This window comes from Passer domesticus, chromosome 9, assembly GCF_036417665.1.
Source record: "Passer domesticus isolate bPasDom1 chromosome 9, bPasDom1.hap1, whole genome shotgun sequence".
Taxonomy (NCBI): Eukaryota; Metazoa; Chordata; class Aves; order Passeriformes; family Passeridae; genus Passer; species Passer domesticus.
This window is the reverse complement of record NC_087482.1, coordinates 44,741,727-44,768,987: the sequence shown is the minus strand read 5'-3', so window position 1 is coordinate 44,768,987 and position 27,261 is coordinate 44,741,727. Positions and strand designations below refer to the sequence as shown.

The 27,261-nt window shown below is 43.1% G+C and overlaps 1 protein-coding gene and 1 long non-coding RNA gene across 8 annotated transcripts in view; one reads left to right on the top strand and one right to left on the bottom strand.

Moving 5' to 3' along the window:
• Positions 1-26,765, top strand: part of CRBN (cereblon) — a 42,577-nt gene extending 15,812 nt beyond the window's left edge. For 2 of the 7 annotated variants that reach the window (XM_064433126.1, XM_064433123.1), the window contains 10 exons: positions 12,642-12,754; positions 13,347-13,549; positions 14,388-14,537; positions 15,877-16,039; positions 17,356-17,418; positions 17,826-17,910; positions 18,058-18,173; positions 20,707-20,771; positions 22,015-22,146; positions 23,853-26,765. In XM_064433126.1, coding sequence (XP_064289196.1) covers positions 12,671-12,754; positions 13,347-13,549; positions 14,388-14,537; positions 15,877-16,039; positions 17,356-17,418; positions 17,826-17,910; positions 18,058-18,173; positions 20,707-20,771; positions 22,015-22,146; positions 23,853-24,036 — 1,245 coding nt within the window. In that variant the 5' untranslated portion in view covers positions 12,642-12,670 and the 3' untranslated portion in view covers positions 24,037-26,765. Of the gene's footprint in view, positions 1-7,273; positions 7,433-9,131; positions 9,435-9,552; positions 9,847-12,641; positions 12,755-13,346; positions 13,550-14,387; positions 14,538-15,876; positions 16,040-17,355; positions 17,419-17,825; positions 17,911-18,057; positions 18,174-20,706; positions 20,772-22,014; positions 22,147-23,852 lie in introns of those variants that run through there. The other 5 variants (XM_064433124.1, XM_064433121.1, XM_064433120.1 and 2 more) reach the window with 5 other exon arrangements.
• Positions 1,836-6,533, bottom strand: LOC135308229 (uncharacterized). Its single transcript, XR_010368767.1, has 3 exons — positions 3,585-6,533; positions 2,566-2,650; positions 1,836-2,373 (listed from the first exon to the last, which is right to left on the bottom strand). It is a non-coding gene; the product is annotated as an uncharacterized LOC135308229 (long non-coding RNA).
• Positions 26,766-27,261: the final 496 nt, after the last annotated feature.

Sequence of the window (27,261 nt, the reverse complement as noted above, 5' to 3'; positions counted from 1 at the left end):
GCTCTCATCAGCTGCAGTGTAAGCCCCAGGGCTGACACTCCAGATAAGTACATGATATAGTTGAGCCCTAAAACTCTTAACAGAAAATACATCAGGACTTACTGTAAAATTTCATGGAGGATTAGAGAAAATATTAAGTCAATAGTTCTTTAGTTATGAGGGGCTTTTAAGGTAATCAATACTTTGCAGCCATGTTAGTGCCTACAATGATATAAGATGACATTAATATCCAACTTTTCTCTCTTTTTTTGGGTATATTTATGTATATCCTTCCTTTAGTCGCTCCTGCTAGAATCAATAGCTATACAAGGAATAGGGTTATTTTTAAATGGCATCAATATTGATTCACCTGTAACTGCCAGTTTCAGCTGGAACTTGATTTCAGGTAAAAAACCCTCACTTTTTCACACAAAGGGATTACCAACCTCCCTAAATCTCTGGAGCACCCCTGCCTTTGCTTCTAGTGAATTCCACATTTAACAGTGTGCTAATGCAGCAAAAACTATTTTAGGATTAATAAATCCTAAAAATAGGATTAATAGGATTAATTCTAAAATTTCTTTGGAGTTACATGACATTTTATGTCCTCAAAGCATTGTGCAGATGGTAATTGAATTTAATTGATATCATTCAGTTCCCAAAGTTATATGCGTGCAGTTATTAATGGTTTAATTATTTTGTCAATGGAATAGATTCTTTGCTTTTGATTCTGCTTCAGGAGATCCAGACAGTCCTTAGGCTGAATCCTTTTTATCCAGGTGACTCAGTTGGTCCAGGGATAAAATTTTGGCCAGGCCATCCTCAGGCAGGGATTTTCCCCCTGGTCAGCCCCAGCCCGAGGTGTGGAAGGGATGATTTCCTCCCAGGCACTCTGCACGTGGAATGTTTGGTAAATCCAGGTCAGGCTGTTCCTTCAGCCCGGGCAGGGATCTCCTGGAACCAGGGGATGGTTTGGGTTGGAAGGGAGCTTAGAGATCATCTCATTCCAGCTCCCTGGGACTGGGGCACTCCATGATCCCAGGCTGCTCCCAGCCCTGTCCAGCCTGGCTTGGACACTGCCAGGGATCCAGGGGCAGCCCCAGCTGCTCTGCTGCCTCCCCACCCTCACAGCAAAGGATTACAATTCAATTAGCAGCAGAATTAAAGAAATCAAACGATCTCTGAAGGAAAAGCACACTGGCCAGTGCTCCCTCTGCATGCCTGACCCCAGTGCCTCCCCAGGCTGGAGCTGTGACAGGGCCAGGGCTGCACTCAGGGGAAGGATTTTCCCTGCAGCTCTGGGAAAGCTCTGCCATGATCTGAATTAACATCTGCATTGAATGGCAGCAGCCTTTGGTTGATTTGTAATTAACCAAACCTCCCCTCTGGTCAGGAGGGAGCTCTGCAGTGTTCCTGATGCCAGGGGGTCTCAGGGGTGACACAATTGCTGCATGGGGCAGTTTTTCTGGCTGAGCCTGGCTTCTGCCACTCCCAGGGAAGCGCAGGTTTGTTCCATGGGCTGTTTGCTCAGCTCCCAGCAAGTGCCAGGGGGTGAGGAGAGGATACACTGAATTAATGATGGCACCCAGAACTGCATTCTTTTGGCTGAATTTAAATGACGCTGGACTACCATCTTGTTTTCAACCCACTTGTGTGGCTGAACACAGACTCCTACAGCAGTTGCCAGCTGGAATTTCCCCTGGAAATTAGCTCCCAGATGCCTTAAGATCAGCAAAGCTGTTCCATGTACAATTTGTCCCTTTCTGACCCATTCTAAGAAGATGGAAGGAAATCTCTTGGGTTTGAAAATGAAAGAAACTCATCTTTAAAAACATCACTGAATCCACTGCATTTAGAAGCTTTATTGAGAGATGTTGCAAAACTACTCCCAAAAATGGTTGGAAAGAGCAAGAGGGTGGCTGCAGCAGGAAACCACTGAACCTTTTATGCTCAGACCAGTTGTCCCAGTGGCTTTTAGGGCACGGAGAACTGGATTTGGAGTAAATCAGCCACAGCACACTCAGGGAGTGTCCAGCAGGGAAACCCATGAGTTATGCCCACCTTCCTGGAGCAGCATTCCTGGCTGGCAGGGTTAAAATCCCATTGTGGCACCTGTCACTTCTGCAGGAAGTGCCTTTCCCTGGGAGCTGTAAGGGTCTCTGGGATGGGGCAGGGTTAGGAGTCGATCCTGGCCCCTGTGCCTGCACAGGCAGAGGCACTCAGGGGACACCAGGCTCCTTCTCCAGCTCCCAATAAATAGGGCATTAAAAGGGAATTACTGAGTTTTGTGTTTGAGAAAATGGTTGGTCTTCTTCCAGTGGAGTGGCAGGCCCTAATGATGGAGGCAGTGCAAACATGTCTGGTCAGGCCTCTTCTCATTTCAATCCAGCTTATCTGGGGGAAGAACAACCCATAAAGAAACCACAGAAAACACTGAGCTGCCCTCCCACAATACATCATTTGTAAAGCTTTCACTCCAGCTTTCCAAAGGGCCATTTAGCTTAATAGTCTGTCCCATTTTTCATTTCCTCCCGCTACAGGTGCTGGGGGGATGATTTACAAAAGAACAATGGAATGACATTTTACCTGATTTTGGAAATTAATTCCCAGCAGTCTCACGCCTTTTGTGCCTTGGATTTGCCTTCCATAACATGGAATGGGTGGTGAGATTCTGTAACAAAACAATAGGAGATTTAAAATGAGAGAATACATCCAATTTTCCATCCAGCCACGATCTTCCAGAACCATTAGCAAATTGTTTGTATGTCCATATTAGTAATAAAAGATGAATTGACTGATTAAATTTTCAGAAATTTAGGCAAAGGCCAAATCAATTGGCCTCCATTCTAGTGTAACTAAATACCAAAAAAATTACATGTACAAGATACAATATTTTAAAAATGCTCTGAAGAAAACATGCCTGGCTGTATAATACACATTTAGACAATCTACATATTTAAACCATGTAAGAACCTACAAAATTTGAATGATATGGAATAGAATGAATGAAAAGGGGGCAAATCTATATCTCAGTTTGGTTGTTACTGTTCTTATTTCCACTGATCGTGGCAGGTCATTAAATGAAGGTCAGCTCCTTGTGGAATAGTTTGTTGGCTTCTTGAGGATCTTAAAACTTGTGAGGTGTGAAATCAATGACAAATTTTCAGGCAGTATTAAGTGTTGTAAAATGGAGAGTTTCCAGTGATTCAGACCATTGTAGGAAATCACCTGTTGGGTGAATGGCCCACAAAATATGATTTATTGCTGAAAATCTCCTTAAACACTCAGCCCTTGGAGGAAATGAACTTTAAGTGGGACTTCTGTGGTAGAACTTCTGCTTTGATGAATTTGTCATGCTTGGTGGGTAGTGATAGTCAACTAATAGCTTAATAACCTCACTATTTACAGGCAATTACCCCCATGAAGGGGCTCAGATGGGATGAAAACATCTGTTTCCTTCTGGAATCTGTGCACATCTGCCCTTAAACAAAGTGAAAATTTGGTGTGAGAACTCTTAAGGACTGAATTGCTAAGGATTTTCTGCAGTGCTACCTTCTCTGCAATTAGATAACAGCTTAAAATCTGATTACTGAGTTATTTTTTACCTCTCAGAATGCAGAGGCACAAGCAACCTCTCCGTTGAGAGCTGATTTGATGCCAGTTAAATATTCAGGTAGTCCTCTGAAGGCACTGGAAATCAAATATCTGAAACATCTTGTGCAGAGTGAGAATTTCCATGTTTCTGAACGTGTATTTCCCTGCCATTCCCAGTGGAGGGTCTCACTGTTGCTTTTTCCAAAGCCCTTTCAGGCTGTTAGTGAGTTCAGAGTTTCACTGGGACGTTCTCTCAGGTAGGGGAATCCTCTTGATGTGCTGGTTATGCTGGTAAAGAGAAAATACAGCTCTGTGAGCAGTTTTGTACCTGAGAGAGGCGATCTGACAAGAGCTTCCCTCGCAGTAAGATCCTTTTTTCCTTCCAGCAGACACAAAACTGGCGGCTGGAAGGATCTGAAATGTGGGGGAGCTGAGGAATCTGAACATTTCTGAGGCTTTTTTCAGCTCCCAAAGGGATTGGGCTGTTCCAAGGGGATGCAGTGTCCTGGTTTAGGGCAAATTTGGGAGAAAACCTCCAAGGAGATTCAGGGTCTGCTACTGGGAAAGGCCACAGAGAGGAGTGGGAAGGTCAGGGATCTGCAGGGCTGGAATGTGTGTGACATCAGGGCCAGGCTGGACAGGGCTTGGAGAAACCTGGGCTGGTGGAAGGTGTCCCTGCCCATGGCAGGGGCTGGAATGAGAGGATTTTTAACATTCCTTCCAACCAGACCATTTTATGCTTCTATGAAAATGAGAACTGCAAAAGCTTAAGAGCACACGTAGAGAGTGCATTCCTCTGCTGCCTGAGGCAGAAATCCAGCAGGCTTTGCTGCTTTTGACCATTACATGCAGTTTATGTCCAGTACATTTTAGCATGTATTTTTTAACCCTCATCTTTGCAGTGCAACCACCTCTGGATTGGAGTGATGCAATACTTGGTGGCACTATTAAAAAGAGCTGGGGAATGATGTTAAAAATTGTTGTATTTCAGCCCAAGAAATGGAGAACCCTAACTAAGCAGCCTGCAAACATGGTGTGCTCAGTCTCTACTAAATTTTAGTAAGTTATCATATGAAAAAGTCCCAAAAGCTCTTGATTTCCAAGCCTTTCTGTGTTCTTTCCCTCCCTGAGCTTTTCACTGCTATCATCTGCAGAGGTTACTGGGCTTCCTACCCAAGACAAATTTCCTGGATAAATTCCCAAGATTAAGGCCGATAATGTTGTAAATGTGGCTGGATTAACTTTCCTCAAGCTCCCCGAGTTCCGAGTGGTTTTCCTGCATGGATAATGTAAGGAGCCTGCTTTAAATCCACAGTGGAAGAAAAACAGTATTTCTAGCTCATACTTAGTGCTCTGTATTTTAAACTGAAGTGAGATTTATGAGCAAGCTGCCTCTACCTAAATGTATATACAGCCATTTACATGATTTTACATAATATATGGGAACAGTTTGTTGGGTAGTATACACAGGGATAAAACCAACACTGTTTGCACTGAGTAGGGATCACTGCAGTGAGCTCTGCATAAACTCCTCTTCACACAGGGCTACTTGGATCTTCCTGGGAAATAATGTCCAGAATTATATATACATTGAGCTATAAATACATTGAACTTGCTGACAGACCCAGCAGGAACAATGGAGAAGGAAAAAGCAGTGTTACAGCTTGTAACTCACTGGAATCATTCTTGTTTATGCTGGTTAAAATTTCGGGACCCCATTAACAAGAAAATGACCAAAAATTTTGTGATAGAAAAATTAAAGGGAATACCAAACCCTTATCTCTGGCCAATCTTCTTTGCAATGGATACAGGAAATCTGTGCTAACCTGCACCTCTCAAAGCTACAGACACATCTCAGGTGATCTGGGAGCAGGGTCGGGCAGCCCTGCATTTACAGAAATATTCCTCAAGGGTCTCTTTGCCTTGGTGTCCCCTTCCAGAAAGTGTTACAGTGTTTTCCCCTCACTTTTCCTTCCCTTTACTGAACCACATTTGTGTTTATAGCCCCATTTGCTTTCCCTGCCATGCTGTCTGTCACTTGTGTGGAATATGGGTTTTGCACACTTGCCAAATAGTTTTGTTGCTTGGCGAGGCTCCTCTGGCAGGAGAATTTGCCTCTCTGCATAGTAATGGCCACGTCTGGCTAATGGGCCCTTTGTCTGGAGCCTCCTGCATATTCAGAGCTGCTCCTTTGTCACCAGCCTGACCCAGGCAGCAAATATGAACAGGAATTGTAAATATGCCAGTCAGCTTCCTGGGATAAACTGGTCCTCTCCTGCTCTGGAACTGCCCTGCAGTTGCCCAGGCTCTTTTATTCTAGAAAAGTGCTGCTCATCTCTGATTTTCATGCTTTTGGAGTTACCTTCCTCTGTGATTTGTGCCCTCCTAGAGTACATTTGATACTGACACGGGCAGCTCTGGTGGGTTTGGGATGGCACAGCTGATAACTGTGAGCAGAGCTGGCAGCTCAGCAGCTGGCCTGCTTCAACAGGTAAAGAAGGAATTTTTCCCTGTTTGCTGGGGACTGGCAGGTAACACATCTCCCAAATTTGTGCAACAAAGTGGTGACAAAGGGAGTAGCAAGGCCAGCTGGTCACTTGAAAAGCCAGGAATTTCCAAGGCCATGTGGACATGACAAGTGTGTTCAGTGCTGGGGCTGCCTGGCTATTGGTAAGAAAGTGGCTTCATGTATATTTTGTAACTGTTTTTTTTTCATGTCTGAAGTACAGATTTCCTTTCTGTCCTATAGCTGCTTTCCACTGTCAGTGTTTAATTAATTGTCCAGAGGTGGGGAGTCACTTTTTATTTTGGAATACTTGCAGAGATTGCTTGGTTGTGCCTGGAATAACAGGTTTGGGTGGACAATGAGCCAATTTATTGGCAGGGCAGAAATCAATGGCACAAGTGCACAGAACTTTTACCACTTTAGACTATCCAGCTTTCTTTTTAAACACCCCGGTCAAACCTCCTCTTTTAAAAGGATAATGGTGTAGATCAAACTTTTCCATTGCTCGCAGTGAATCCCCTAAAACAGAAGCCCCAAAGCTGGCGGAGCAGCCCAGCTGAATAATTCTGCCAGAGCAAAGCTGCGAAAGGGGATGTCACAGCACCATCTAGTGCCTCTGCTCCCGGCAACATCGGGAAATTCTGAATTTTCCATTTTATTCAAGGGTGTAGGTGGGGACGAGGGAGTGCACTGGCTGCTTAAACATTGACAATTTCTTTTCTCAACCAGTGTGGAGAGAGAAGGGAGCTGAGGGATGGAAAGGAGCTTTGGAATTTCACACGGGAAGATTTTGTCAGCAGAGCTGCTCTTAGTTCCTCTTATTTCATCTTCTCACCAGTCACACAGCTTCCCTCCTGGGGGTAGTCAGGAGCAGGAAAATGGGAAGAAAAGTTAAATAAGAAACTGGCCAAATGGCATATTTTGGGGAGGCAGAGTTGTATTTTTGGTAGAGCAATGATCTGTTCAGTGGTGACTGACCAGGAGGAGGCTGGGGGTGGTTTGCAAACTCTCGTGTTGAGAACTGCACCTGCAATGAGGCAACAAGAACTCCGTGCTCTGCTTTCCTCATCCCGAGCATGGATGAGGATGGAGACTAAATTAACACTAAATTAACACTACATTAAATTCTAAATAGAGCTGCATTTTAATATGCTTTACATTCCTGTCCCTTTGTTTCTTTTTTCTTCTGGAAAGGTGATTTAACATCCTCTGACTCCAAACTACTCAATGGTTAACCAAGAACAACTCTGCAATTATTCCCAGCTACTGGAGATGAATTTGGGGATGAAGCCCCTCTAGGAAACAACTTCCAGTGCTCCCAGGCTGAGTTTGGGAAAACACCTCGTGCTGGGGGTGAGATTAACGACTCTTCAAATTAAGCTTTTTGTGATAAGAAATATCAATATTTATATGTTAAATGAGTTTTCTAGCAGGTTGAATTAAAACCCTCAAAATTAATTATACCTGAAAGCATATAGTAAATGTCCTGATGGTGATGTGGAGCTTAAAAGTGTGACTCAAATATACCCCAGCAATTTAGTTAAAAACCAAGATAAATAAAAATGTTTTTAGCATATAAAATTAATTAAATATTTATAATAATATTTCTTAATAAAATCCTAGTGTTTGGAGAAGGGGCTCATAATTTTTTAATTCTTTAGCTGGCCAGCCTGGCAAGAAAAATATTTTTTTTTATGATGGTGAATTATCAGATGCAATACCCTGCAATTATGTGTATTACACTGAAAGAATGCAGAAGAAGTCATGGAATCATAACTTAATCATTTAAGTGATTATTGTATTTTATAAATGTTTAATGTATCATCACGGGCATGTTCCGGCTCATTTGGCAAATGTGGTATTGATTGTTGCTCTAAAGGCCCATTCAGGTCAGTATAGATAATGATTGTTTGGGAATTTTCTACCCATGATGGTAAGGAAATTACAGTGCTATTTGTCTTTTAAATGTGATTCTCGAAACCACTTTAATTCTCATTTTAAAAAATATAAAAATTAGTGTTTTGCTTGCTGGCTAATCATTGGTTTGCTCTGTCGCTGATGCAGGGAGAATATTATTGCTGAAGTGAAATGGGAGATACTGAAGAGAAAAGCAGAAAGTGCAGAATTTTTCCCCTGAGTAACAACAAAAAAAAGCCTTTTTAGGAAGAAAACAACAAACAGGGCTGAGATAGAGGAATTGTGAAGTGCTCAAGAGCACCGTATGGGTTTAGTGATTTGTAACAAAGAATGCAATAAAAATTTCAGCAACAGAAATACAACATTTTATTAGAGAGAAATCCCAGGGCACTATATGGCTTTTTTGAGGGTTTTTAAAGGGGAAGGAAATGCTAATGGATGATGAGACAGAGGATTTGTGTGAGACTTGGGCAGTAGAGGCAGGTGCAGTGAATTTTTCAGGGTGTATCAGCCAGGTTTGCATCCCGTTAACCATTTCTGCTGATGCCACCAACCTCACACCAGGACCCGACCCTGCTGGCAAATTTCAGGAGCACAGGGCACAGGATTGTGTCCAGACAGGTTTGAATATCCCCAGGGGGAGATTTCACACCGTCTCTGAGCATCTGAGCAGGGAGGAAGGAAGGTTTTCCTCATGTCCAGGTGGAACTTCTGGGCATCAGTTTCTGCCCACTCCTCTTGTGCCATTGCTGGGCACCACCAAGAGGAGCCTAGCTCCATCCTCCTGGCACTGTAACTAATAAATTTAATAACTAAATTACTAAAATGTGTGTGCACGGGTAAAATCCCCTTCCAGCCATCTCTTCTCTAGTTGAAGAGCCCCAGCTCAGCCTCCCCTCACAGCAGAGATGCTCCAGTGCCCTCGGAACCGCCCTGGTCTTTTGCTACGCCCTTTCCAAACCTTGTGCGGATAAATTTTTATCTTATATTGTGTTTAGCTTCTTCTCAAGCCATTTACCCATGAGATTTAACCCACCGCGGGTTTTATTCACACCCTCTCCCATTCCCACAGCCCGGCCATGAAGCGCTTTGGGGACTCCCGCAGGTGCCACCCGGGGCGGCTCTACCCTGTCACCCACGGCCGTGCCCGTGAGGAGAGGAAGAACCGCTGTCCCCCCCGAGCCCTTCAGGCGGGAAGGGCCGCCCCTCCCCGGGCACACGATCGGTGCGAGCCCCGGCGCTGAGCACGGAGCCCTCATGCCGGCAGAGGCCGCGGCTCCCGGCCCGGCTCCGGCGGGCTCGGGCTCCTCCTCCGCCCGCCTCCTGCCCCCGCCCCGGCGCCTTCCCAGCCTGCTCTCCGGGTAAACAGCGATGGCCGCCGAGGACCGAGGCGGAGAGCCCCGAGATAACATGGGGAACCACCTCCAGCTGGTGCCCGGTGAGGGCCGGGCCGGGGGCACCCGTGGGGGAGGCAGCGGGTCGGGGCTCGGCGGGCGGGGCGGGGAGGGGGAAAGGGAAAAGAGAAGGGAAGGAAAGGAAAGGAAAAAAGGAAAGGAAGGAAGCGGAGGCGGAGAGGAGAGGAAGGAGAAAGGGAAGCGAAGCTAAAGAAGGCGAGGCGGGGAGGGCCGCGGGCGGTGTGCGGAGCGCTGAGGGCCGGCGCTGCCGCGGGGCTGTGGGCGCTGAGGCGGCGGAGGGCGAGCCTTGGCCCGGGGCGCCGCGGGCTCCTGCAAATCCTTCGAGGCCGCAGATGTTCATCGAGGCCGTAGATGTTTCTTCGAGGCCGCATATGTTCCATCGAGACCGTAAATAAATGCTCCTTCGAGGCCGTGGATGTGCGGTGCAGCCGCTGGGTGAGAGGCGCCGTGGGGCTCCCAGCAGAGCGGGCAAGGCAGGCACTGCACAGACCTCTGTGGAGGCCAGAGCCCGAGCACAACCCGAGTTCTTTTAGGAATTCTCTGCTCTGTTTTCCAGTGAAAATAAGCAGAGGTGCTGGGTGGAGAGCAGTGCTGGATCCCGCGTGCTGCCCGGCTTATCTGTCACACACATCAGAGCAATTCCTCACCCAGGGAATTATTGCATAATTATTGCATAATAATATGCAATATATGCATAATTTTTTGTGTGTGGTGCCTCCACACTGACAGGAGATAGAACGTGTTGGGAAGCAGCTTAACTGGAAAGAAAGATTATTTCAGAATAAGCGTGCAGGGGAGAAGGGAGCAGGAAATCTGCCAGGAGCCAGTGGCATTTCCCATGGCAGGAAATTCTGTGAGCTCTTTAGCTCTGTATGTTTTAAATAATAAAAAAAATATTTCCTGAATACTTTAGGAAATGCAGCCTCAGTATCACCATAATGTAAGCAATTTTACTGAATAGTTGTGGAAATACACCTTTAATATCACCTTAATAAGTTATCTTGTGAATATTTTAGGAAATACAGCCTTAATATAAGGTATTTTCTGAATATTTTAGGGAATACAGCCTTAATATAAGGTATTTCCTGAATATTTTAGGAAATACAGTTTTAAAATAGCCTCAATATGACCTATATATAACCTTGTCCCTTTTTCTTAAATGAGGTCCATATTTTCTCATTTCTGCACAAAGGCACTGAGAGTGGATTGGGTTGTGCTAGTGAACCAACGTGAGGAAAATGTGATTTTTTTGTTATGCAGGGCAGCCTTCAGCGCTTGCTTTTCCCTCCTTCCTGTGTGCTGGAGGTGCTGCTAATCCTGGGATTTAAGGATAAATTAAAACCCAGTATTTGGGGGTGTAAAAGCTTGAGCTTGTTTTGCCAGCTGAGAGGGAGGAGGAGAGGGAAGGCGCCGGGGTTTCAGTGTTTTGGGCTGCCTGGTGCTGCTGCAGTGAAATGAGTCATCGCCGTGCCTCAGCCAGCACCACACAGCAGCCACTGTGCGCTGTTGGCAGCAGCCAGCAAAAGTTTGCAGGGCACAATTCTTTCCAATCAACTGCTGCTAATTCCTTCTGCGTTCAGAAAAACAAGTGGGACAGCCTCTGCCTGTTAAAACTGCTAATGATGGATGCAGCCGGATGGGAGCACGCGGAAAAATCAGAATATTTTATTTTTTTTCCCCTTCTCCATCCTGCAGTGATGCCCCAGAACCAAACAAAAATTTCCTGCTCTTCCCCTCCATCACATTAAACAAAATAATTTCTGTTTTGGACGTCTTAAACATTTTGTAATTGTTCGTGGCTAGGGTTGCTAATTGAGTATTATAAATTTCATATAGATGTGGAGTATTTTTAACAGTCATTAGGCAGATGGTGTCTCATTGCTGAAAGGGCTGTAATTAGGTGCAATACCAAAGAGAGTCTGTAACCTCCTTTCCTGTCGTGCTGGATCATTTCTTGCTGAGCTAAATCCAATATAGGATGGATCTGTAAGAGCAGGTTCTGTAAACTATGAACTATTTAAAAAAAACATAAGTGAGATGAAGCAGAAATAAGACCAGTGACTAAACAGTTTGTGGGAGCATTTAACAAATGTGTCTGGAGGGCAAAGAGGGGAAAAAAGGTCCTCTAAAATCAGTTTTTAATATCTTCTGCACTGTTCTCTTGTACTCCTGCTCTCAGAAATAGTGAAATTGGTGGTGCTCCCATTTCTGAAGGAAAATTCTTTTCTTCTGCAGCATCTTTTTTTTTTTTTTTTTTTTTTTTTCTCTTTTGAGATTTCCCTGCAGAATCCTTCAGGATGAGAGAACCCCTCCACTTTTTATATTTTCATCTCTGGACTATTTTTTAAGAAGATATTAATTGCAAAGGCTGGCAACTACACTGGCTATTGTAATTTTATTTTTCCCATCTTGTAATAGCTTTCAAGGTCTAAATGATGTTTTTCAGCACCACCAGGATTATCCATTACCCAGCAGCTCTTGGTGTAAGAAACCTGGAGACTGGTTTATGCTAACATGTAGTTTAGGCATAACATGCTGTATAAATAATGTTTGTCTTCAAAGAAATAGGGTCAATTAATGCAGTGACTGGTTATTTAATTGTCCTCTTGCCTGAAAATTACTTTAGGATTGGCTGAAGAACGGGAAGGAAGCAGTAGTTTTTAAATGCTGTTTTGTATCTGGAATCCCCCAGAGTCTTGTGATTGGCATCCTCAGGAGCTGGGTTTGTGTTTGGTGTACACACAGCAGAGGCTGACAGCAATTAAATGGTCTAAAATACCAGCAAGAGTCTCTGTGTGAACACAGAGCTTCCCATTGCTTCTTACTCACTTGCAGTTGGATTGTTGAGGTTTGTGCAGCTTCAGACACTTCACTCAGCATCCTGCAAGGAATGAAGTGATCTGGCGTCCTGGTGTGCAGACAGAAAACCTTTAGAACTGAGATAAGGAAGCACCACTGTGGTGAAAACCTGAACTGACAGCCTTTGTTTATTGTTTTCTTCCAAGGAAAGCTGTTCTTTAGGCTTTCAGAAATAAACTATCAGCTTTTGGCCCTTTCTACAGAATGATGATTTTGCTGTAACAACAAGGAAATTTTCCCTCTGGTTTATTTCCCTGTGCAAAGCTGTAGCCTGGGAGTATTGAATGCATTCCCCTGTTTCTCAGGTTTTTCCTCAGTATCTCAGTCTTTGCTGATTGATTCCTATACAATATTCTCTATGTGCTTCTTAGTAGAGAGCGAGGAAGAGGATGACAATGAAATGGAAGTGGAAGACCAGGATAGTAAAGAAGCTGAGAAGCCAAACATCATTAACTTTGATACCAGTTTGCCCACATCACATACGGTATGTTTTTATATATTGCCCATTAAGTGTATCCTGAAGGGATTTGGATGGGGCTTGTATAATTTAAGTGTAATGTTCTTAAGCCACAAACTTCATTTTATTTTCATAGAATCATAAGATCATAAAATGGTTTGGGTTGGAAAAACCTTAGAGGGCATAAAATGGTTTGGCTTAGAGGGCACCCAGTTTCACCCCCTGGGCAGGGACAGCTTCCACTGTCCCAGGGTGCTCCAAGCCCTGTCCAGCCTGGTCTTGGGCACTGCCAGGGATCCAGGGGCACCCTGTGCCAGGGCCTGCCCACCCTCCCAGGGAGGAATTCCTTCCCAATATCCCATCCATCCCTGAGCTCTGTCAGTGAGAAGCCATTCCCTGCATCCATGCCTTGGAAAGAATCTCTGTCCATCTTCCCCTTAGCTCCTTCACATACTGGAAGGCCACATTAGATCAGCCTGGAGCCTTCTGCAGGCTGAACACCCCCAGAGCAGCTCCGTGCCTGTGCTCCCCGTGGTGTCCATGTGTCCTCCCCGTGGTGTCCATGTCCTCCCCGTGGTGTCCCTGTCCTCCCTGACCTTCCCGACCTCCCTCCCTGCAGTACCTGGGCTCGGACATGGAGGAGTTCCACGGCAGGACGGTGCACGATGACGACAGCTGCCAGGTGATCCCCGTGCTGCCCCGGGTCATGGTGATGCTGATCCCCGGCCAGACGCTGCCGCTGCAGCTCTTCCGCCCCCAAGAGGTTAGCATGGTGCGGAATTTAATTCAGAAAGACAGAACCTTTGCTGTCCTTGCATACAGGTAAAAGCCACGGGCGGGTTGCTGGTGTGTGCAGCATGTTTTTTAGCACAGTTTCTGTGGATACTAAAGCAAAAGCAGATGGTTGCGTCAGTTCTGTGCTCGATAACAAGCTGAAATTGTTTAACAGAAATTGTCTTCCAGTATGTAATGGCAGTGTAGGTGCTTGACAGCATCTTGTGTTTGTGTGGAGAAACAGCAAGTGCTGATCTGCGTCCTTGTTTGAGCATCCTCTTCTGTTCAGTAACTGTTTGTTCCATCTTGTTAAAGAATAAGCCTTGACCTGAAATGTGGAAGTCATTCTTGTTTTGAGAGCTGTATTGTTGCTGGTTTTGTGTGTGAACTAACAAGCACTGGCAAATGTTTCACAGTGGAGTTGAGAGACAGGAGGTGATAGAAAAGTGGAGAAGAGAAAAGCTGATTAGTGCCAGAAGAAGTTGGGAATGTTCCTCCCTCTTCCCCCCTGCAATTTACTATGGATTAATTGTGTGGGAGGTGGGAACAGTTCCTGTTACGAAGTCAATCCAAAGAATGTGTGCTTTCAGTGTCTGCATTTGAAATGCTGACACACTGGCGATCCCTGTGCTCCCAGAATGTCACATCTAGACCCTAAAATATAATCAAATTTCCTGGCAAAAAAACCCAACCAACCAAAACAAGAGAAATTGCTTTATAATGGAAACATTATTATTGTGATTAATTAAAGGTATTTCACCAAAAATTGTTTTTTTGATCAGACCAGTCATGTACAGTCAGTGCAGGCAGACTGGAGTCTGAATGAGCAGTGCTGTTTGGAGCGGGTTAATTAATTGAATTAATCTTTTCATTCTGTTACTCTTAGTAATGCACATGAGAGGGAAGCACATTTTGGAACGACAGCAGAAATCTATGCCTACAGAGAAGAGCAGGAATATGGAGTTGAAACAGTCAAGGTGAAAGCAATAGGAAGACAGAGGTTCAAGGTGCTTGAAATACGAACACAGTCTGATGGGTAAGAAAAGGATGCAGTTAATTCTGTACTCATCAACTTTTATAGGAGTATGGTCTTATTTTCTATATTCCCATTTGAAAGCTGGGATATTTAGAAGCTCTTCTGACTAGTTTTAACATATTAATGCCTTTTTCCATTTCTAAAAGTGATCAACATCCTGAACACCCAGTAAGAACATGCTGAGTCTTCCCTCATTTTCAACTCCTTGGCATCACGCCCTGCACCATGGCCAGAGCTCCAGGCTCCAGCATTGATCTGGGAGCATGTGACAATTCTTAGCACAATTGCTAGAGCTTCTGTCATATTTCCTGCAAGGCTTGTGAAGCATTTCTCCAAATCTGTAAATGTAGAGCTCCTCACCTGTATCCTGCAATTCAGCATTGCTTTGGAAGGAAGCCTGGGAGCAGCATTTCTGTGCTTTTGTGACCTGCAGCTGAAGCAATGAAGAATACTTGTGCAGTTTGCTCTCTAACATTTGGTTCCAAATAACAGACTCTGAATGTTAGAGCTTAGGAAAAGCCCTGCTTGGACACACGGTGGCAGTGCTTGGACAGCAACAGCAGCAGGAGCAGCTTTGTTCCTGGGAACTCGCTGTCCAGAGATCCTTAGCAAGAAGAACATTTCCATAATTCTTGGTGTTTCTGATTCCTGAGTACTTTTGGCACAACATAATGTTATAATTTATTGTAAGTTACCAGTTCAGTGCTGGCATTAGAAATTTTTAATGACACACCCCTCAATAATTGTCATTAATGACACACCCTCAATATTTCAGGATTTCTGCTGCATAATGCTGATAAAACATGTAGTCTTTCCTGCTGGACAGCATTCTTAGTAGCCTCAGCCATTTGCTGAGGTCTTTGTGGAAAAGGTGACCTTTGATGCTGGGATATTAAAATCTGATCAGAGCCTGTATCCTATTTCTGCTGATTCTGACCTCTGGCTGAGCACAGAAGCTTTTGTGGTTTGAAGATAGCCAAGTGCATTTCAGCTGAACTGAGGTATTAAGATGGAAGAGCTGATTATTTATACCAAAAGTAACTTGAGGAGACAAAAATCTAAATCTATAGTGCTGAGATTGTGGAACATTCAGCTGTGCTGCCACTGCCAATCTGTCTTTATTTCTGTCCACCACAATCCCAACAGATCTGTAGTGCTCTAAAATAAAAGAAGTTCTGATGGAATGGGTTGTTTAAATTCTCTAGTACTGTGGAGTGATTAATTCATTGCACCAACCTTTGTTCCCATAAGCAGTAAAATCCATTTTTAAAAATGCATGTATTAGAAAAAAACATTTAAAAAATATGTGTACACCTCATCTTTTTGTTTGCTTCCTCAGCATCCAGCAGGCTAAGGTACAAATCCTGCCTGAGCGAGTGCTGCCTCCCACCATGTCAGCAGTGCAGCTGCAGTCTCTCAGCAGGTCCCACGTGCTCCCCTCTTCCAAACCCACGTCCTGGCAGGACAGAGCCATCAGGCAGTGGTGGCAGAAGTACCAGAAGGTGAGAAGTTATTCTGCAGCTTTGGTTGTTCTGGTTTTGTATTTTTTGTCTGAATTTCTGGTGGTGTCTTGAGAATCAGTATCCAGTTCCATCTGTAGAGGAGGAGGCACAGCAGGGAAGGCAGATTCCAACCTCCTGCTTTTCATGGAATCCCACAATGGTTTGGGTTGGGAAGGTCCTTAAAGCCCATCCATCCCATGGGCAGGGACACCTTCCACAGTCCCAGGTTGCTCCAAGTCCTGTCCAGCCTGGCCTGGGGCACTTCCAGGGATCCACAGCCTCTCTGGGCAGCCTGTGCCAGTTTATATCTGTATTTATTATTTATTCCATTGTTTTGGTCATTGACACAGAGAAGTTACCTTGGAATCTTCTGTTTCTGTAGAGATCTTTGGAACTACCTCCAGAAATTAATACAGTTCTGTTAACTCGACTCATGTTTGGATTTGCTTTTTTCTTCAATGGTTTTGAACTCTTCTGCCCTCAAAATCAATTAAAAAACTCCATTGATAACAAAGAGCTCTTGATTCTCAGAGTTCCTGACCAAGTTCATGTGAGTTAATGAGCCCAGAAACTCTGGGCTGTGGGGTGGAGATCCCTTCCCAAGGCTGACTCTGTCAGGTGAAGCTGAAATGAAGTGAGCCCACTGCAGGAAAAACCTGGGATGCAGATGTGGAGCAGGGCAATTGTCCTGTTGACCTCCATCTCTCTACTGGTGTCATTTGTAAATGAGGAGAGTTGCTCTCAAGGGGGAGATGAAAATTGAATTTGTACAAATTTGCAGTGCAATATGAGCTCCTCCTTTGAAAAGCAATGTACTTATGTTGTGTGCTGCTTTTTAGACTTTTATTAACTAAAGCTCTCAATTTGTGTTCAGAAATCACTGGAGAAAATTGCTTAATTAAACAAATAACATTACACTGGTGGAAATTTGGTGGTTCCAGAGACAGCTGGTGGAGACTTAGGAACAGATGCACTGTTAATAGCACTTAAATTTTCAACTGTCTCCATTTCAGATGGACACACTTTTGAAAAACATAATTTTTTATTACTAAACATCAGAAATACCTCTAATGCAGAGACAGGTTTTGTGATAAAATCCAAGTATTGTCCTGCTCAGGAGGCTTAGCCCTCAGTGCATCTGAAAGTGCACTGAGGGTGGGTTTGGAAGCTTCACAGTGAAGTGCTGGTCCTGATGAGGATAATTACTTGTATCTTTAAATAATCAGGTCTGTCTCCCCTGTTTTATTTGTTTTAAAAACAGCTGTCCCTAAAATCTGTTTTTGTTAAAGAATAAATATTTGTGGCTTTGGTTTCAGAGGAAGTTCCACTGTGCAAGTTTGACATCTTGGCCCCCCTGGCTGTACTCTCTCTATGATGCTGTAAGTTCACCCTTAAATCAAATAACCTGCAGAGAGCTTTATAGTTGTAATATCTAAGTATGGGATAATAGAAAAGCTTTAATTTTATTGGCTCATAATTCTCATTTTACAACATTTTATATGCAGTGAAAAGATCAGGAAGGGCTTCCCTCACTGTGGTTGTTCCCTCCTTCCTAGGGCAAATGTCTGGGAGGGATAAAGAGATTCTGGTTCCTTCTGTGTTGTCTCAGAGCAAAACCAGTTAAAACATGCAGCTACAAAGTGATTCTTTAATTATTCTTTAATTAAAAACTACTGTCCACTTAGGGAAAAGAGCTTACTCTACATTTTGCTTCCCTTTTGTTTTTTTCCTAAGAACAAAACAGCAATACCTGTGTATTTAAATTAGGCTTTTCTTCCAACAAAAGGAAACCTTGATGGAGAGAGTCAAGAGGCAGCTCCATGAGTGGGATGAAAACCTTAAAGATGAATCTCTTCCATCAAACCCAGTAGGTAGGAGCTTTTATGAACCCACAGTTTTAATTATTTTAATTTCTTAAGAGACCACAGCTTAGATAATTACCTGTGGTAGAGTAAATAGAAACACTTGGATTTATTTCTCTGTTAATTCTAACAGACCTGCTGCTTTCTCATTTCTAGATTTTTCTTACAGAGTTGCTGCCTGCCTGCCCATTGATGATGCTTTACGTATCCAGTTGCTCAAAATAGGCAGTGCTGTGCAGAGGCTCCGCTGTGAGCTGGATATCATGAACAAAGTGAGTAGTTCTTCTTTATTTGCCATCAAATTGCCAGAAAAACAGGAGTGACTGTTGCAATCTCTTCCAGAAATGATGGAATTTCCAGCTAATCCTTCCAGAGGATGAGTTTGGGTGTTCTGTTATTTCTTCAAAAGTTTACTCGAAAGGAAAATGATGTCTCAGTGCTGGGTTGTGTTTGGCAGCAAGAAAAAACATATTATATATAATATATAATACAGAATATACAATATACAGTATGTCATACAATATATATAATATAATCTAACATTTATTATATAGAGCATATAAGTTGTATGATATTATAATATATTATATTAATAATATGACATAAATAATATTATATTAATAATATATACTATATAATTATATTTTCTTTAGTTAGAAGTATTTCAGTGTGGCACAGCACATTTTTAGCCAAGAGGTGGTGCTAGAAGTCCAGTGTTGTTAACAACCATCACAGCCCCACACTGACACCACGATCAAGCATGCTTTTAGCATGGAAATTTGTGGATTTTGTAGCAAAATCTTTGTAGTATTGAGCATAAATCTAAAGATTGGGCTAAACAGATTTTTTTTACAAAAGACACGTATTTTTTTCTTAGGCAGTTCCTTGTTAAAATGTTCAAAAACTTGTTTCCTTTCCTTTCTTTCCATTGCCATGATCCTGTAATGTTCTAAATGTTCTATTTTTTGTGTCGTACAGTTCTTTATAATAATTTATATTTTTTAAATAACAATACTGTGTTTGTCTAATGGACACAGAGCAGTGGGAGTTTTGCCTGTTTGCCTAAAAAGTAGTGTCATTAAATTCTTGCCTGTTCCTGGGGAAAAATGAACCTGAGGGTCATTTTAATAGTGATCCTCTTCCCAAAATCATGCACCAGAAATGTAAAGAAAGGAGACAGAAAACATCTCTTCCAAATTCTGAGACAAAATGGGCAGGTGTTTGCCTGAGGCTGTACTCAGACTAAATTTCACTTGTCTTCTCTGAGCTGAAACTCTGAAAACACCCTGATACTCAAGTGCTGCTGAGAACTGTTCATGTTCACTAATTTTGTGTTTTCCATAAATTCCAAAGAGACAGGAAAACTTAAATTAGCCTCATAAATTCCAGTTAAAGTTACTTTTTAGCCTATATCCAAAAGGTGTTTTCTTCTTCATCCTGTGACATTTTGGTCACTAAATGTGTTTAGCTGTTCTTAGTGTCAGAATGGGAAGTGCATTGTAATTATTTACAGTTTATTTAGCAGCATTTTTATCCAATCCAGTCCTTTTCATCCAGAGTTCTTTAGGATGCCCTGGCTTGTTCAGAATATAATTTCCAATAATAAAACTGATCCTGAGAGCTGATCAATTTTCCCTTGATACCAGTGAATTATATTGTACTTTTATCAACAATACTGTGTTTTTATCAGCTTGCCCTGTTGTTAACCCAGTTACCAAAGCTTATTTTAGGGAGTGTGCCTGACTCCCAGGTGTAGCACTGTGAATTCCACTTGGAGTGCTAATTGCAGTCATTAGAGAGGTTTGGAAGTGGAGCCATGGGATGAGAGAGTGGCTGAATTGGACTCTGAGTGCTGTGAGAGCCTGGGAGTGAGCTGGGGAAGGTCCCTGGCAGGAGAGAGGGGCCAGGGCAGCTTCAGGAGGGGCTGGAGAGGATCTGAGCAGCAGAGGTCTTGTCCTTCCTCATCTCCAGCGAGCAGAGTGGGGCACGACCAGGGACACCAGCTGGAGCAGCTGAAATCCAACAAAAACCTCTGAAGGCAGCAGAGGAGAGAGGAGGGAGTGGTTTGAGTGTGTGGTGTCACAGCTCAGGGGGCTCAGGAGCACAAACTCCAGGTTTTAAGAGCACTGTCTCGGAGTGCAGCATTTTCTTCCAAAATCCTGTGGCTCATTTTGGGGAATTTCACAGACATTACCCCTAAAAAGATGTACAGTAATGTACGTGCTGAAAATGAATGGGAGTGTTCTGCTGAGCTGATTTAAATGCTGCTTTTCTGGGCAGTGTCAGTGATGAATTGTTTGGTTCTACTTTGTAGAAAATGCAGAAGATGGATTAATCTGTTATAATCTCCAGGAGAGAGATCAATATGTTTTACCTATTTTTGTGAGGAAATTAAACCCATTGATCTACAGTACCCTCAAATTTAAGAAAGACTTAATGATTGCATTTGTCTCATCTGCCTTTTCTGTGCTCTATTGCAGAAGAGCAAAGGTTGTTTTTTCTAAATTAGCCTTTAGAGACCTTAGAAGGCTGGCTCATTTATTATCTTTGTGGAGTCAGATCCAATTCTCTGTGTGTGGACCTTTCTGTGAGGTGATGATATGAAAATTATTATGTCTTTTAGATAATAATTAATGTTTTAATAAGTAAAATGCATAGAAAAAATATCCCCCATCAGTAACTGCTGAACAAAACAATTGGTCCAAAGTCTGTCCTGATGGAAAGGGAGAGACATTTTTATTATTTCCCACTGCTGACAAGCATCTGGAAATTAATGCAATTACCCTCTTTGTTTCTCTTTCCCAGTGCACATCTCTCTGTTGTAAGCAATGCCAAGACACAGAAATAACTACCAAGAATGAAATATTCAGGTGAGTTTATTACTCTTCATCTGGGGCAGCTCCTAGGTCAGAAACACGAGCCCAGCAAAGCAGATTAAGCTGGGATAAGTCTTAAAACTGCTGGGTTTGCCACAACTCCAATGAAATTTAAGTAAATATTTATAGAGAGTTTATATTTGAGCTTTTTTAATAAAAAGTTTGGGAATCTCAGCATTTCCAGGTTTATTGGAAGAGAAATTGGTGTTGTGCCACACCCCCAGCACCTCACACTGAATAATTTGAAATATAAATGTGTCACATAAAGACTTTTTCATCCTGATATTTCTGAATAAAGTTTTTGATACCCCAAATTTTATTTCTCAGCACTTCATTTATGTGTCAACAGGCCACAAGAGCCAATTAAAATGCACTAATTAGAGGATATAAACAGGCTCTCAGGATGTTGGCATGCAGGGAAGGTTCCTATTTAAGCCAATAAATGTTGTGATCCCTTTTTTTTGAAGAATTGAAGGTTATTCCTGATAACTGGCCCCATTCTTTATTTGCCCTACACAATATTTCCCATGTTTAACAACGATTACATTTCCCAAATAATTGCTGCTTCTGTCAGCCTTGTCACTGCTTTTAATCCTGATGAACTCCCACCAGCCCATCCCCTCTGATAATGGGAAGGTTAAAGATGCTTTGGGTTAACAAAGACTCCCCACAGTTTTTCTTTATCAGTGTGATAAGGAGCTGTGGGGTAATTAAAAGCCATTTCTTCTCTTCTAATCAAGTAATGGATTGCAGACACCACAATTCCTGCTGTGTCAATATGATGAACTTTTAACAGAAGGTGCTGAGAAGTTGGTGCAATAAATGAACATTTTTGCTTACTTCTAAAGTTACATTTTCCCTGCTTTTCTTGAAACTTGCTGTTTAAAGTAACACACAGGATGAGTCTGTCGTGTATTTTCTGCAGTTCTAAGCAAATTTGAGCAATGATATTTTAAATCAGCATGCATTTTCTGAATTATTTTAAATCAGCATCTATTTTCTTTCAGTTTTTGATGCTATAATTGAAGGCACTTTTTTTTCCCCCTACAAAAAGTGGGGATTTTTTGCTCTGTTGAAATATTTTAAACTTAGCTGGCAGTTTTTCCTCTGTGTACATTTGCCACCCTTTGAGGATGGGTTTTTTGGCGTTTTTTTTTTTTTTTTTCCTTATTTTTATTTTTTAATTTTTTTTTTAAATTTTTCCTTGCTCTCTGACCAAATTCCTTTTGTGTTGTAGCCTCTCCCTGTGTGGGCCCATGGCAGCCTATGTGAATCCCCATGGATACATCCACGAAACCCTCACTGTGTATAAAGCCTCCAACCTGAGTCTCAGTGGCCGCCCCTCCACAGAGCACAGCTGGTTCCCTGGGTAAGAGCAGCAATATTTTATTAGAAAATTACCCTAATTGGCTATTTCTGGGAGGGTGGAATAGTAAATGTTGAGTTTTTTAGGCACATGTCATCATTTCTCTCATACAAAAAATAAGGAAGTAAATTGAGTTATATTCAAAATACAGAATAAAATTGAAAAATCACCAAAAATATTGCAGAATTTAATATTTTTTAAATGGGGAAATATTGCAATTTTAAAACATAGTCTAGAATTTAAACTGTTTAAACCAAGTTGTCTGGAAGTTTCTTTGTGTGTAGTTTTGTTTAAAGTACAACTGTTTTCAGAATTGTTTTCACACAGCTTTAGTGCAAGTGAAAACCAGAATATATAAATATATTTATTCTACTGAAATACATTTTATATCTAAAACCTGAATAAATGTTACATTAAACTAAAAATTAATAACATTTGTATTGTTCTGATTATCTTTGATTTTATTTTAATAATAAATAATTAATAATGAGTCTGCCTCTCTGAGACAGCAATAGAATTAAGTGTTTGGATGTAAAAGTTTGCCAAATAAATAACAAGTCCTGCATCCAGGATTTTTTCCCTGGAATATCACATAGAACTGAGCAATGACTTGGAGGATGTCTGGCACTTCTGTCACACATTTTAACATTCCCTGAAGAAAATTGGAGACTTTTAATATCTGGAGTTAATATTGCTCATCCTTTTGTGTTTTCTCAGCTCTTCTGTGATGGCTTTGAAATATTCATGTTCTACCTCATAAAACTGTTAGAGAAAAGCTCTGCTGCTGTGAGAGGTGCAGCAGTCCCTGTTATTTGAAAAGCAGGGCAAAAATCACTTTCATTGCCATTAAATAAATTACTCTGAGAAATTTTGTGACCCCTCTTCAGGGCCCTCAGCCTTTCTGGGACAATAAAAAGCTTTGGTTGCTTCTTCTCTTTGAAGAGGCAATAGAGGGCTTTGGGGGTGGGATGTTTGTGGGGCTTTTGGCTTCATTTTTTGAAGCTCTGCAGGGTTTTAGATGGGAACTGGATTCCTGAGGATTCTTTGGAAATGCAGCTGGGGATTGGTACCCAAATGCTGTTGGGGATTGGTATCCAAATGCAGCTGGGGATTGTCACCCAAACCCAGCTGGGGGTTTGTAGCTATGATATTTTATGAAAAATCCTTTGCTAGGATTTTTCTCCCATTCTAGCTGAGAAGCCTCAGAAAAGAAATGTAAACAATTAACTATCTGATAGCTGTGGAATGTGGTCAGAACATAGTTTACCAACAGGGGTTGTCACCCAAATTCACTTTGGGGGTTGTCTTCCAAAGCCATTTTGGGGGTTGTCACCCAAATTCACTTTGGGGGTTGTCTTCCAAACCCAGCTGGGGTTTGTCACCCAAATTCATTTTGGGGGTTGTCACCCAAACCCACTTTGGGGGTTGTTACCCAAATTCACTTTGGGGGTTGTCACCCAAACCCATTTTGGGGATTGTCACCCAAACCCATTTTGGGGATTGTCACCCACACCCACTTTGGGGATTGTCACCCAAACCCACTTTGGGGTTGTCACCCACACCCACTTTGGGGTTGTCACCCAAACCCACTTTGGGGTTGTCACCCACACCCACTTTGGGGATTATCACCCAAGCCCAGCTGGGGCTGTTTCCTGCTGCAGCATTTCCAAGGCCTTTCCCTCACGCTGGCTTTGCTGTGCCCTGGGCAGGTACGCCTGGACCATCGCTCAGTGCAGGATCTGCGGCAGCCACATGGGCTGGAAGTTCACGGCCACCAGGAAGGAGCTGAGCCCCCCCAGGTTCTGGGGGCTGACGCGCTCGGCGCTGCTGCCGCGCATGCCCGAGGACGCCGAGGACTCGGAGCGCGGCCGCTCGCCGCTGCTGTGCCTGTGACCCCCGGGCTCCTGCTCAGTGCTGCTCCTGCTCCCTCTGCCAGGAGCCACACTGGCACCCCAGGAGCCAGGCTCAGCCAGCTCCCCGTGCTGCTCCTGCAGAGGGGGTGCCAGGAGACACCAGGAGGGAAGGTCCACGTGGGACACCAGGAAATCCACGTGGACGCACTTGGGACTGGACTTGTGTAATTCCCACTGCAGTGAAGGAAGGGGGATGGAAAGTAAAACCAAACTAAAATCCCAATAAGCAGAGATTGCTGCAGTATTCCTGGATGGTAGATAGCACTCACCTGCTGTGGAGTGTTGGCCATAATACACTTACACGTGGTTTGCTGAGAATCCCTGTTTCTAACTCGCTGAAGTCCTTCAGGTTTGCTGCTTGTGCTGTTTCTCAGCTTTTTGCTGAAGAACTGTGGAAGAGAGAAGCAGCCTGAGCGTTCCTGAGCGCTGGAATGTGCAGAAGCTGGAATTGCAGCTGCCTCCCAGGATGGACCCCATGGGGAAGTGTCTGTTCCTTACAAGCTGTCTCATCTGTTCAGTCCATTTGACTTCAGAACTCTTACATTTTAAACTGTTGATAGGAAGTGCACAGGTCAGAGGGTAAACAGCATTGTCATGTTCTTTTCAGTGTGCTTCAATCACTTCCCCAAATTATTCCTGGTTAATTTACCAGTGGAGGTGTCCAGGGGATTGGGATGGACTCTATGACACCCCACTGAGGTGATTTTTAAATAGTACTTGTTGTGACAAAGGGAAGGAAAAGTCTCTTTTAATTATTTCATTGTACCTTTGAGATCATAAAGTAAAATTTCACATTATCACCTTATAAAGAGCAAAAGTTTCCCAATAAAATAGGACTACAGGCAGTGCTTTTTTGTGGGGAGGTTTCTTTTTTTGGTTTGGTCTTTATTTTGTCTGTGCTCCACAAATTGGGTGCCAATCTGGGGCAGTTTTTGGCACTGATTTATTGTTTTTTTCCCCTCTCAGAATGCACTTTGGTGATGGCAATGGAGATTTTTTTAGTGCTTGTGCACATAAACACTTTTTTTTCTTGTGAAGCTTTTATCATTCACTCTTTATTTCTTCACAGTGATGTTAAATTAGTCAAGTCTAAGACATGAGGCACTGGTTGCTTGTTCTCTGCCAGGCTCCAGGCAGGTGTAGCAAGGACAGACGACTTCAGCTGAGGGCCAAGGCCAAGCCTGGCACACCAGGAGCTCATTCCCATGGCAGTGTGGTACCTCCAGCTGCAAAAACACCCCAAACCATGGACTTGCTGCTGTGTGTTTGTCGTGCCAGGTATGTAGAGATTAATTGTGTAACTCAGGTTTAGTTCTTTGAAAATTTCTACCTCTGTGCTGCTTCTGTTCTTCTTAGACACCTTTAATTCCGTGCTCAGTTCCACGTGCAGTGCCCTGACTTGGCAGTGAACTGTGAAAAGCAATATTTGGGATGTGGCTCTGAGCAAACAGGATGATGATGGCTCATTTTCTTCCAGAAAACACTCTGGATGTTGATAATGATTCATTATAAGCTTGGAAAGCCAGGCACTGGTGTGAGAGGGAGACTCTGTGTTTGTGAATCCACTGGAACCAGGCCTGGCTTTCCCTCACCCAGCACCACATCTGGGCTGGATATTTGGATTTTTCTTTTTTTCCCCCTCAGAGTCCCTCCTGTCTGTTGCTCCTGTGGCCCTCAGTGGGGCTTGGTGGTGGCAGAAGTTGGAGGGTGCTGCCAGCACTTTGTGCTGCCTTGGTGTGAGCATTCACTGGGGGCTGGCAAGGGGAATTCCAAAAGGATTTTCTCAGCTGTCACTGAACTTGTAAAGGTTCAGTTCTTCGGGGTTTTGGCTGAGTCTTTTGGATTCTCAATTAAAAATGGTAATATTTGAATCCAGAATAAGCATTTTTTTGTGTTCTGTGTGTATAGTCAAATGTAAACTAACAAAATCGAGGTAAGTCAGGAGTAAATTAACACTAATTAAATGTCATTGTTGATGATGCTCTTCCATGTGCTGAACCTGTGCAGTGTTTGCTGTATTGAGTCCATGACACTTCCCAGGCTGAGTCCTGTGGTGGTGGATCCAGTCCTTACTGGGAGCATCCAGCACTCCAGGGTGTCAGCTGGGGATGGTTCCTTACACTGCTTCATATTTTCCATGTTTTTCTGTGTTTTGGAGAGAAAACTGTTGGTGGGAATTAGGGGAAAATTTGGAACGTCATTATGGAAAAATACAGACAGCAACTGCTCAGAGAGCTAATCAAAGGAAACCAGATTTGATGAATATTTACATTTACCCCCTTGATTGGCTGAGTGACTTCCTGCAGGAATTAATTAACCAGTGGGCAGGACTGAGGGATCACAGGATTTACAGCACACACTCATTGTCAAGCCATCACTGCAGCATCAGCAGCACCCCCAGTCACAGCCTGGAACTTTGCAAGTTTTCATTTATTTCAGGTTCATTTTCACAAATAGGTAGAATCACTTGTGCACTGGGTTTAAAATATTTTAGATACTCATTTGTTTTTTATTAATGCTCTTTTTGGATGTGCTGCAGTTCATTTGTTCCTGTCTTTGTCACCTTTAATTGCTCTGTGAACTGCTCCAGGGGTGGCCCAGTCTCTGCTTTAACTCTTCCTTCTCTTGCCTTTTGGGACAACTTTTCTGACAAATCTTGTGGCTTGCAAATATTTGCAAAGAATAAAATGCAATTTGTTTCAAAACTCACTTGGTTTTGCTGATTGTCGGTGTGGGAAAAGGAAACATTTGGGTTTATAATGAGGTTTTGGCTGCAAAAAGTAAAAGTTTCACTTCCAAGTCTGCTGGCTGGACTGGCCCATGGCAGAGAAGGTAAGGAGTAACATGGAGAGAGGGGAGGTTGTCAGGTAATTAAAACCACTGTGAATATCATTTAATTAGTCAGATAATCTGTTGGAGAACTTTATTTGACCATGTGTGTATCAATCTTCATCTCCTTTCTGCCCATTTGCTATTTAAATAGCCCATACTCTAAAAAGGAGTTTATTTAAACCCAGCATTTTTCCAGATCCCAAGCTGGCACTGCTTGCCTGAAATACATTAATATATTTTATTTCATGCCTTTCATTTTCCTAGGGGTTAATTTTTCTTGAAGATAAACAGAAATGCTCAGTAGACCAATGGGAAACCTCAAGCAGGGGCTGATCTCTAAAGAGGTGTTGGAACAGAGGTGCTCCCTGCACTG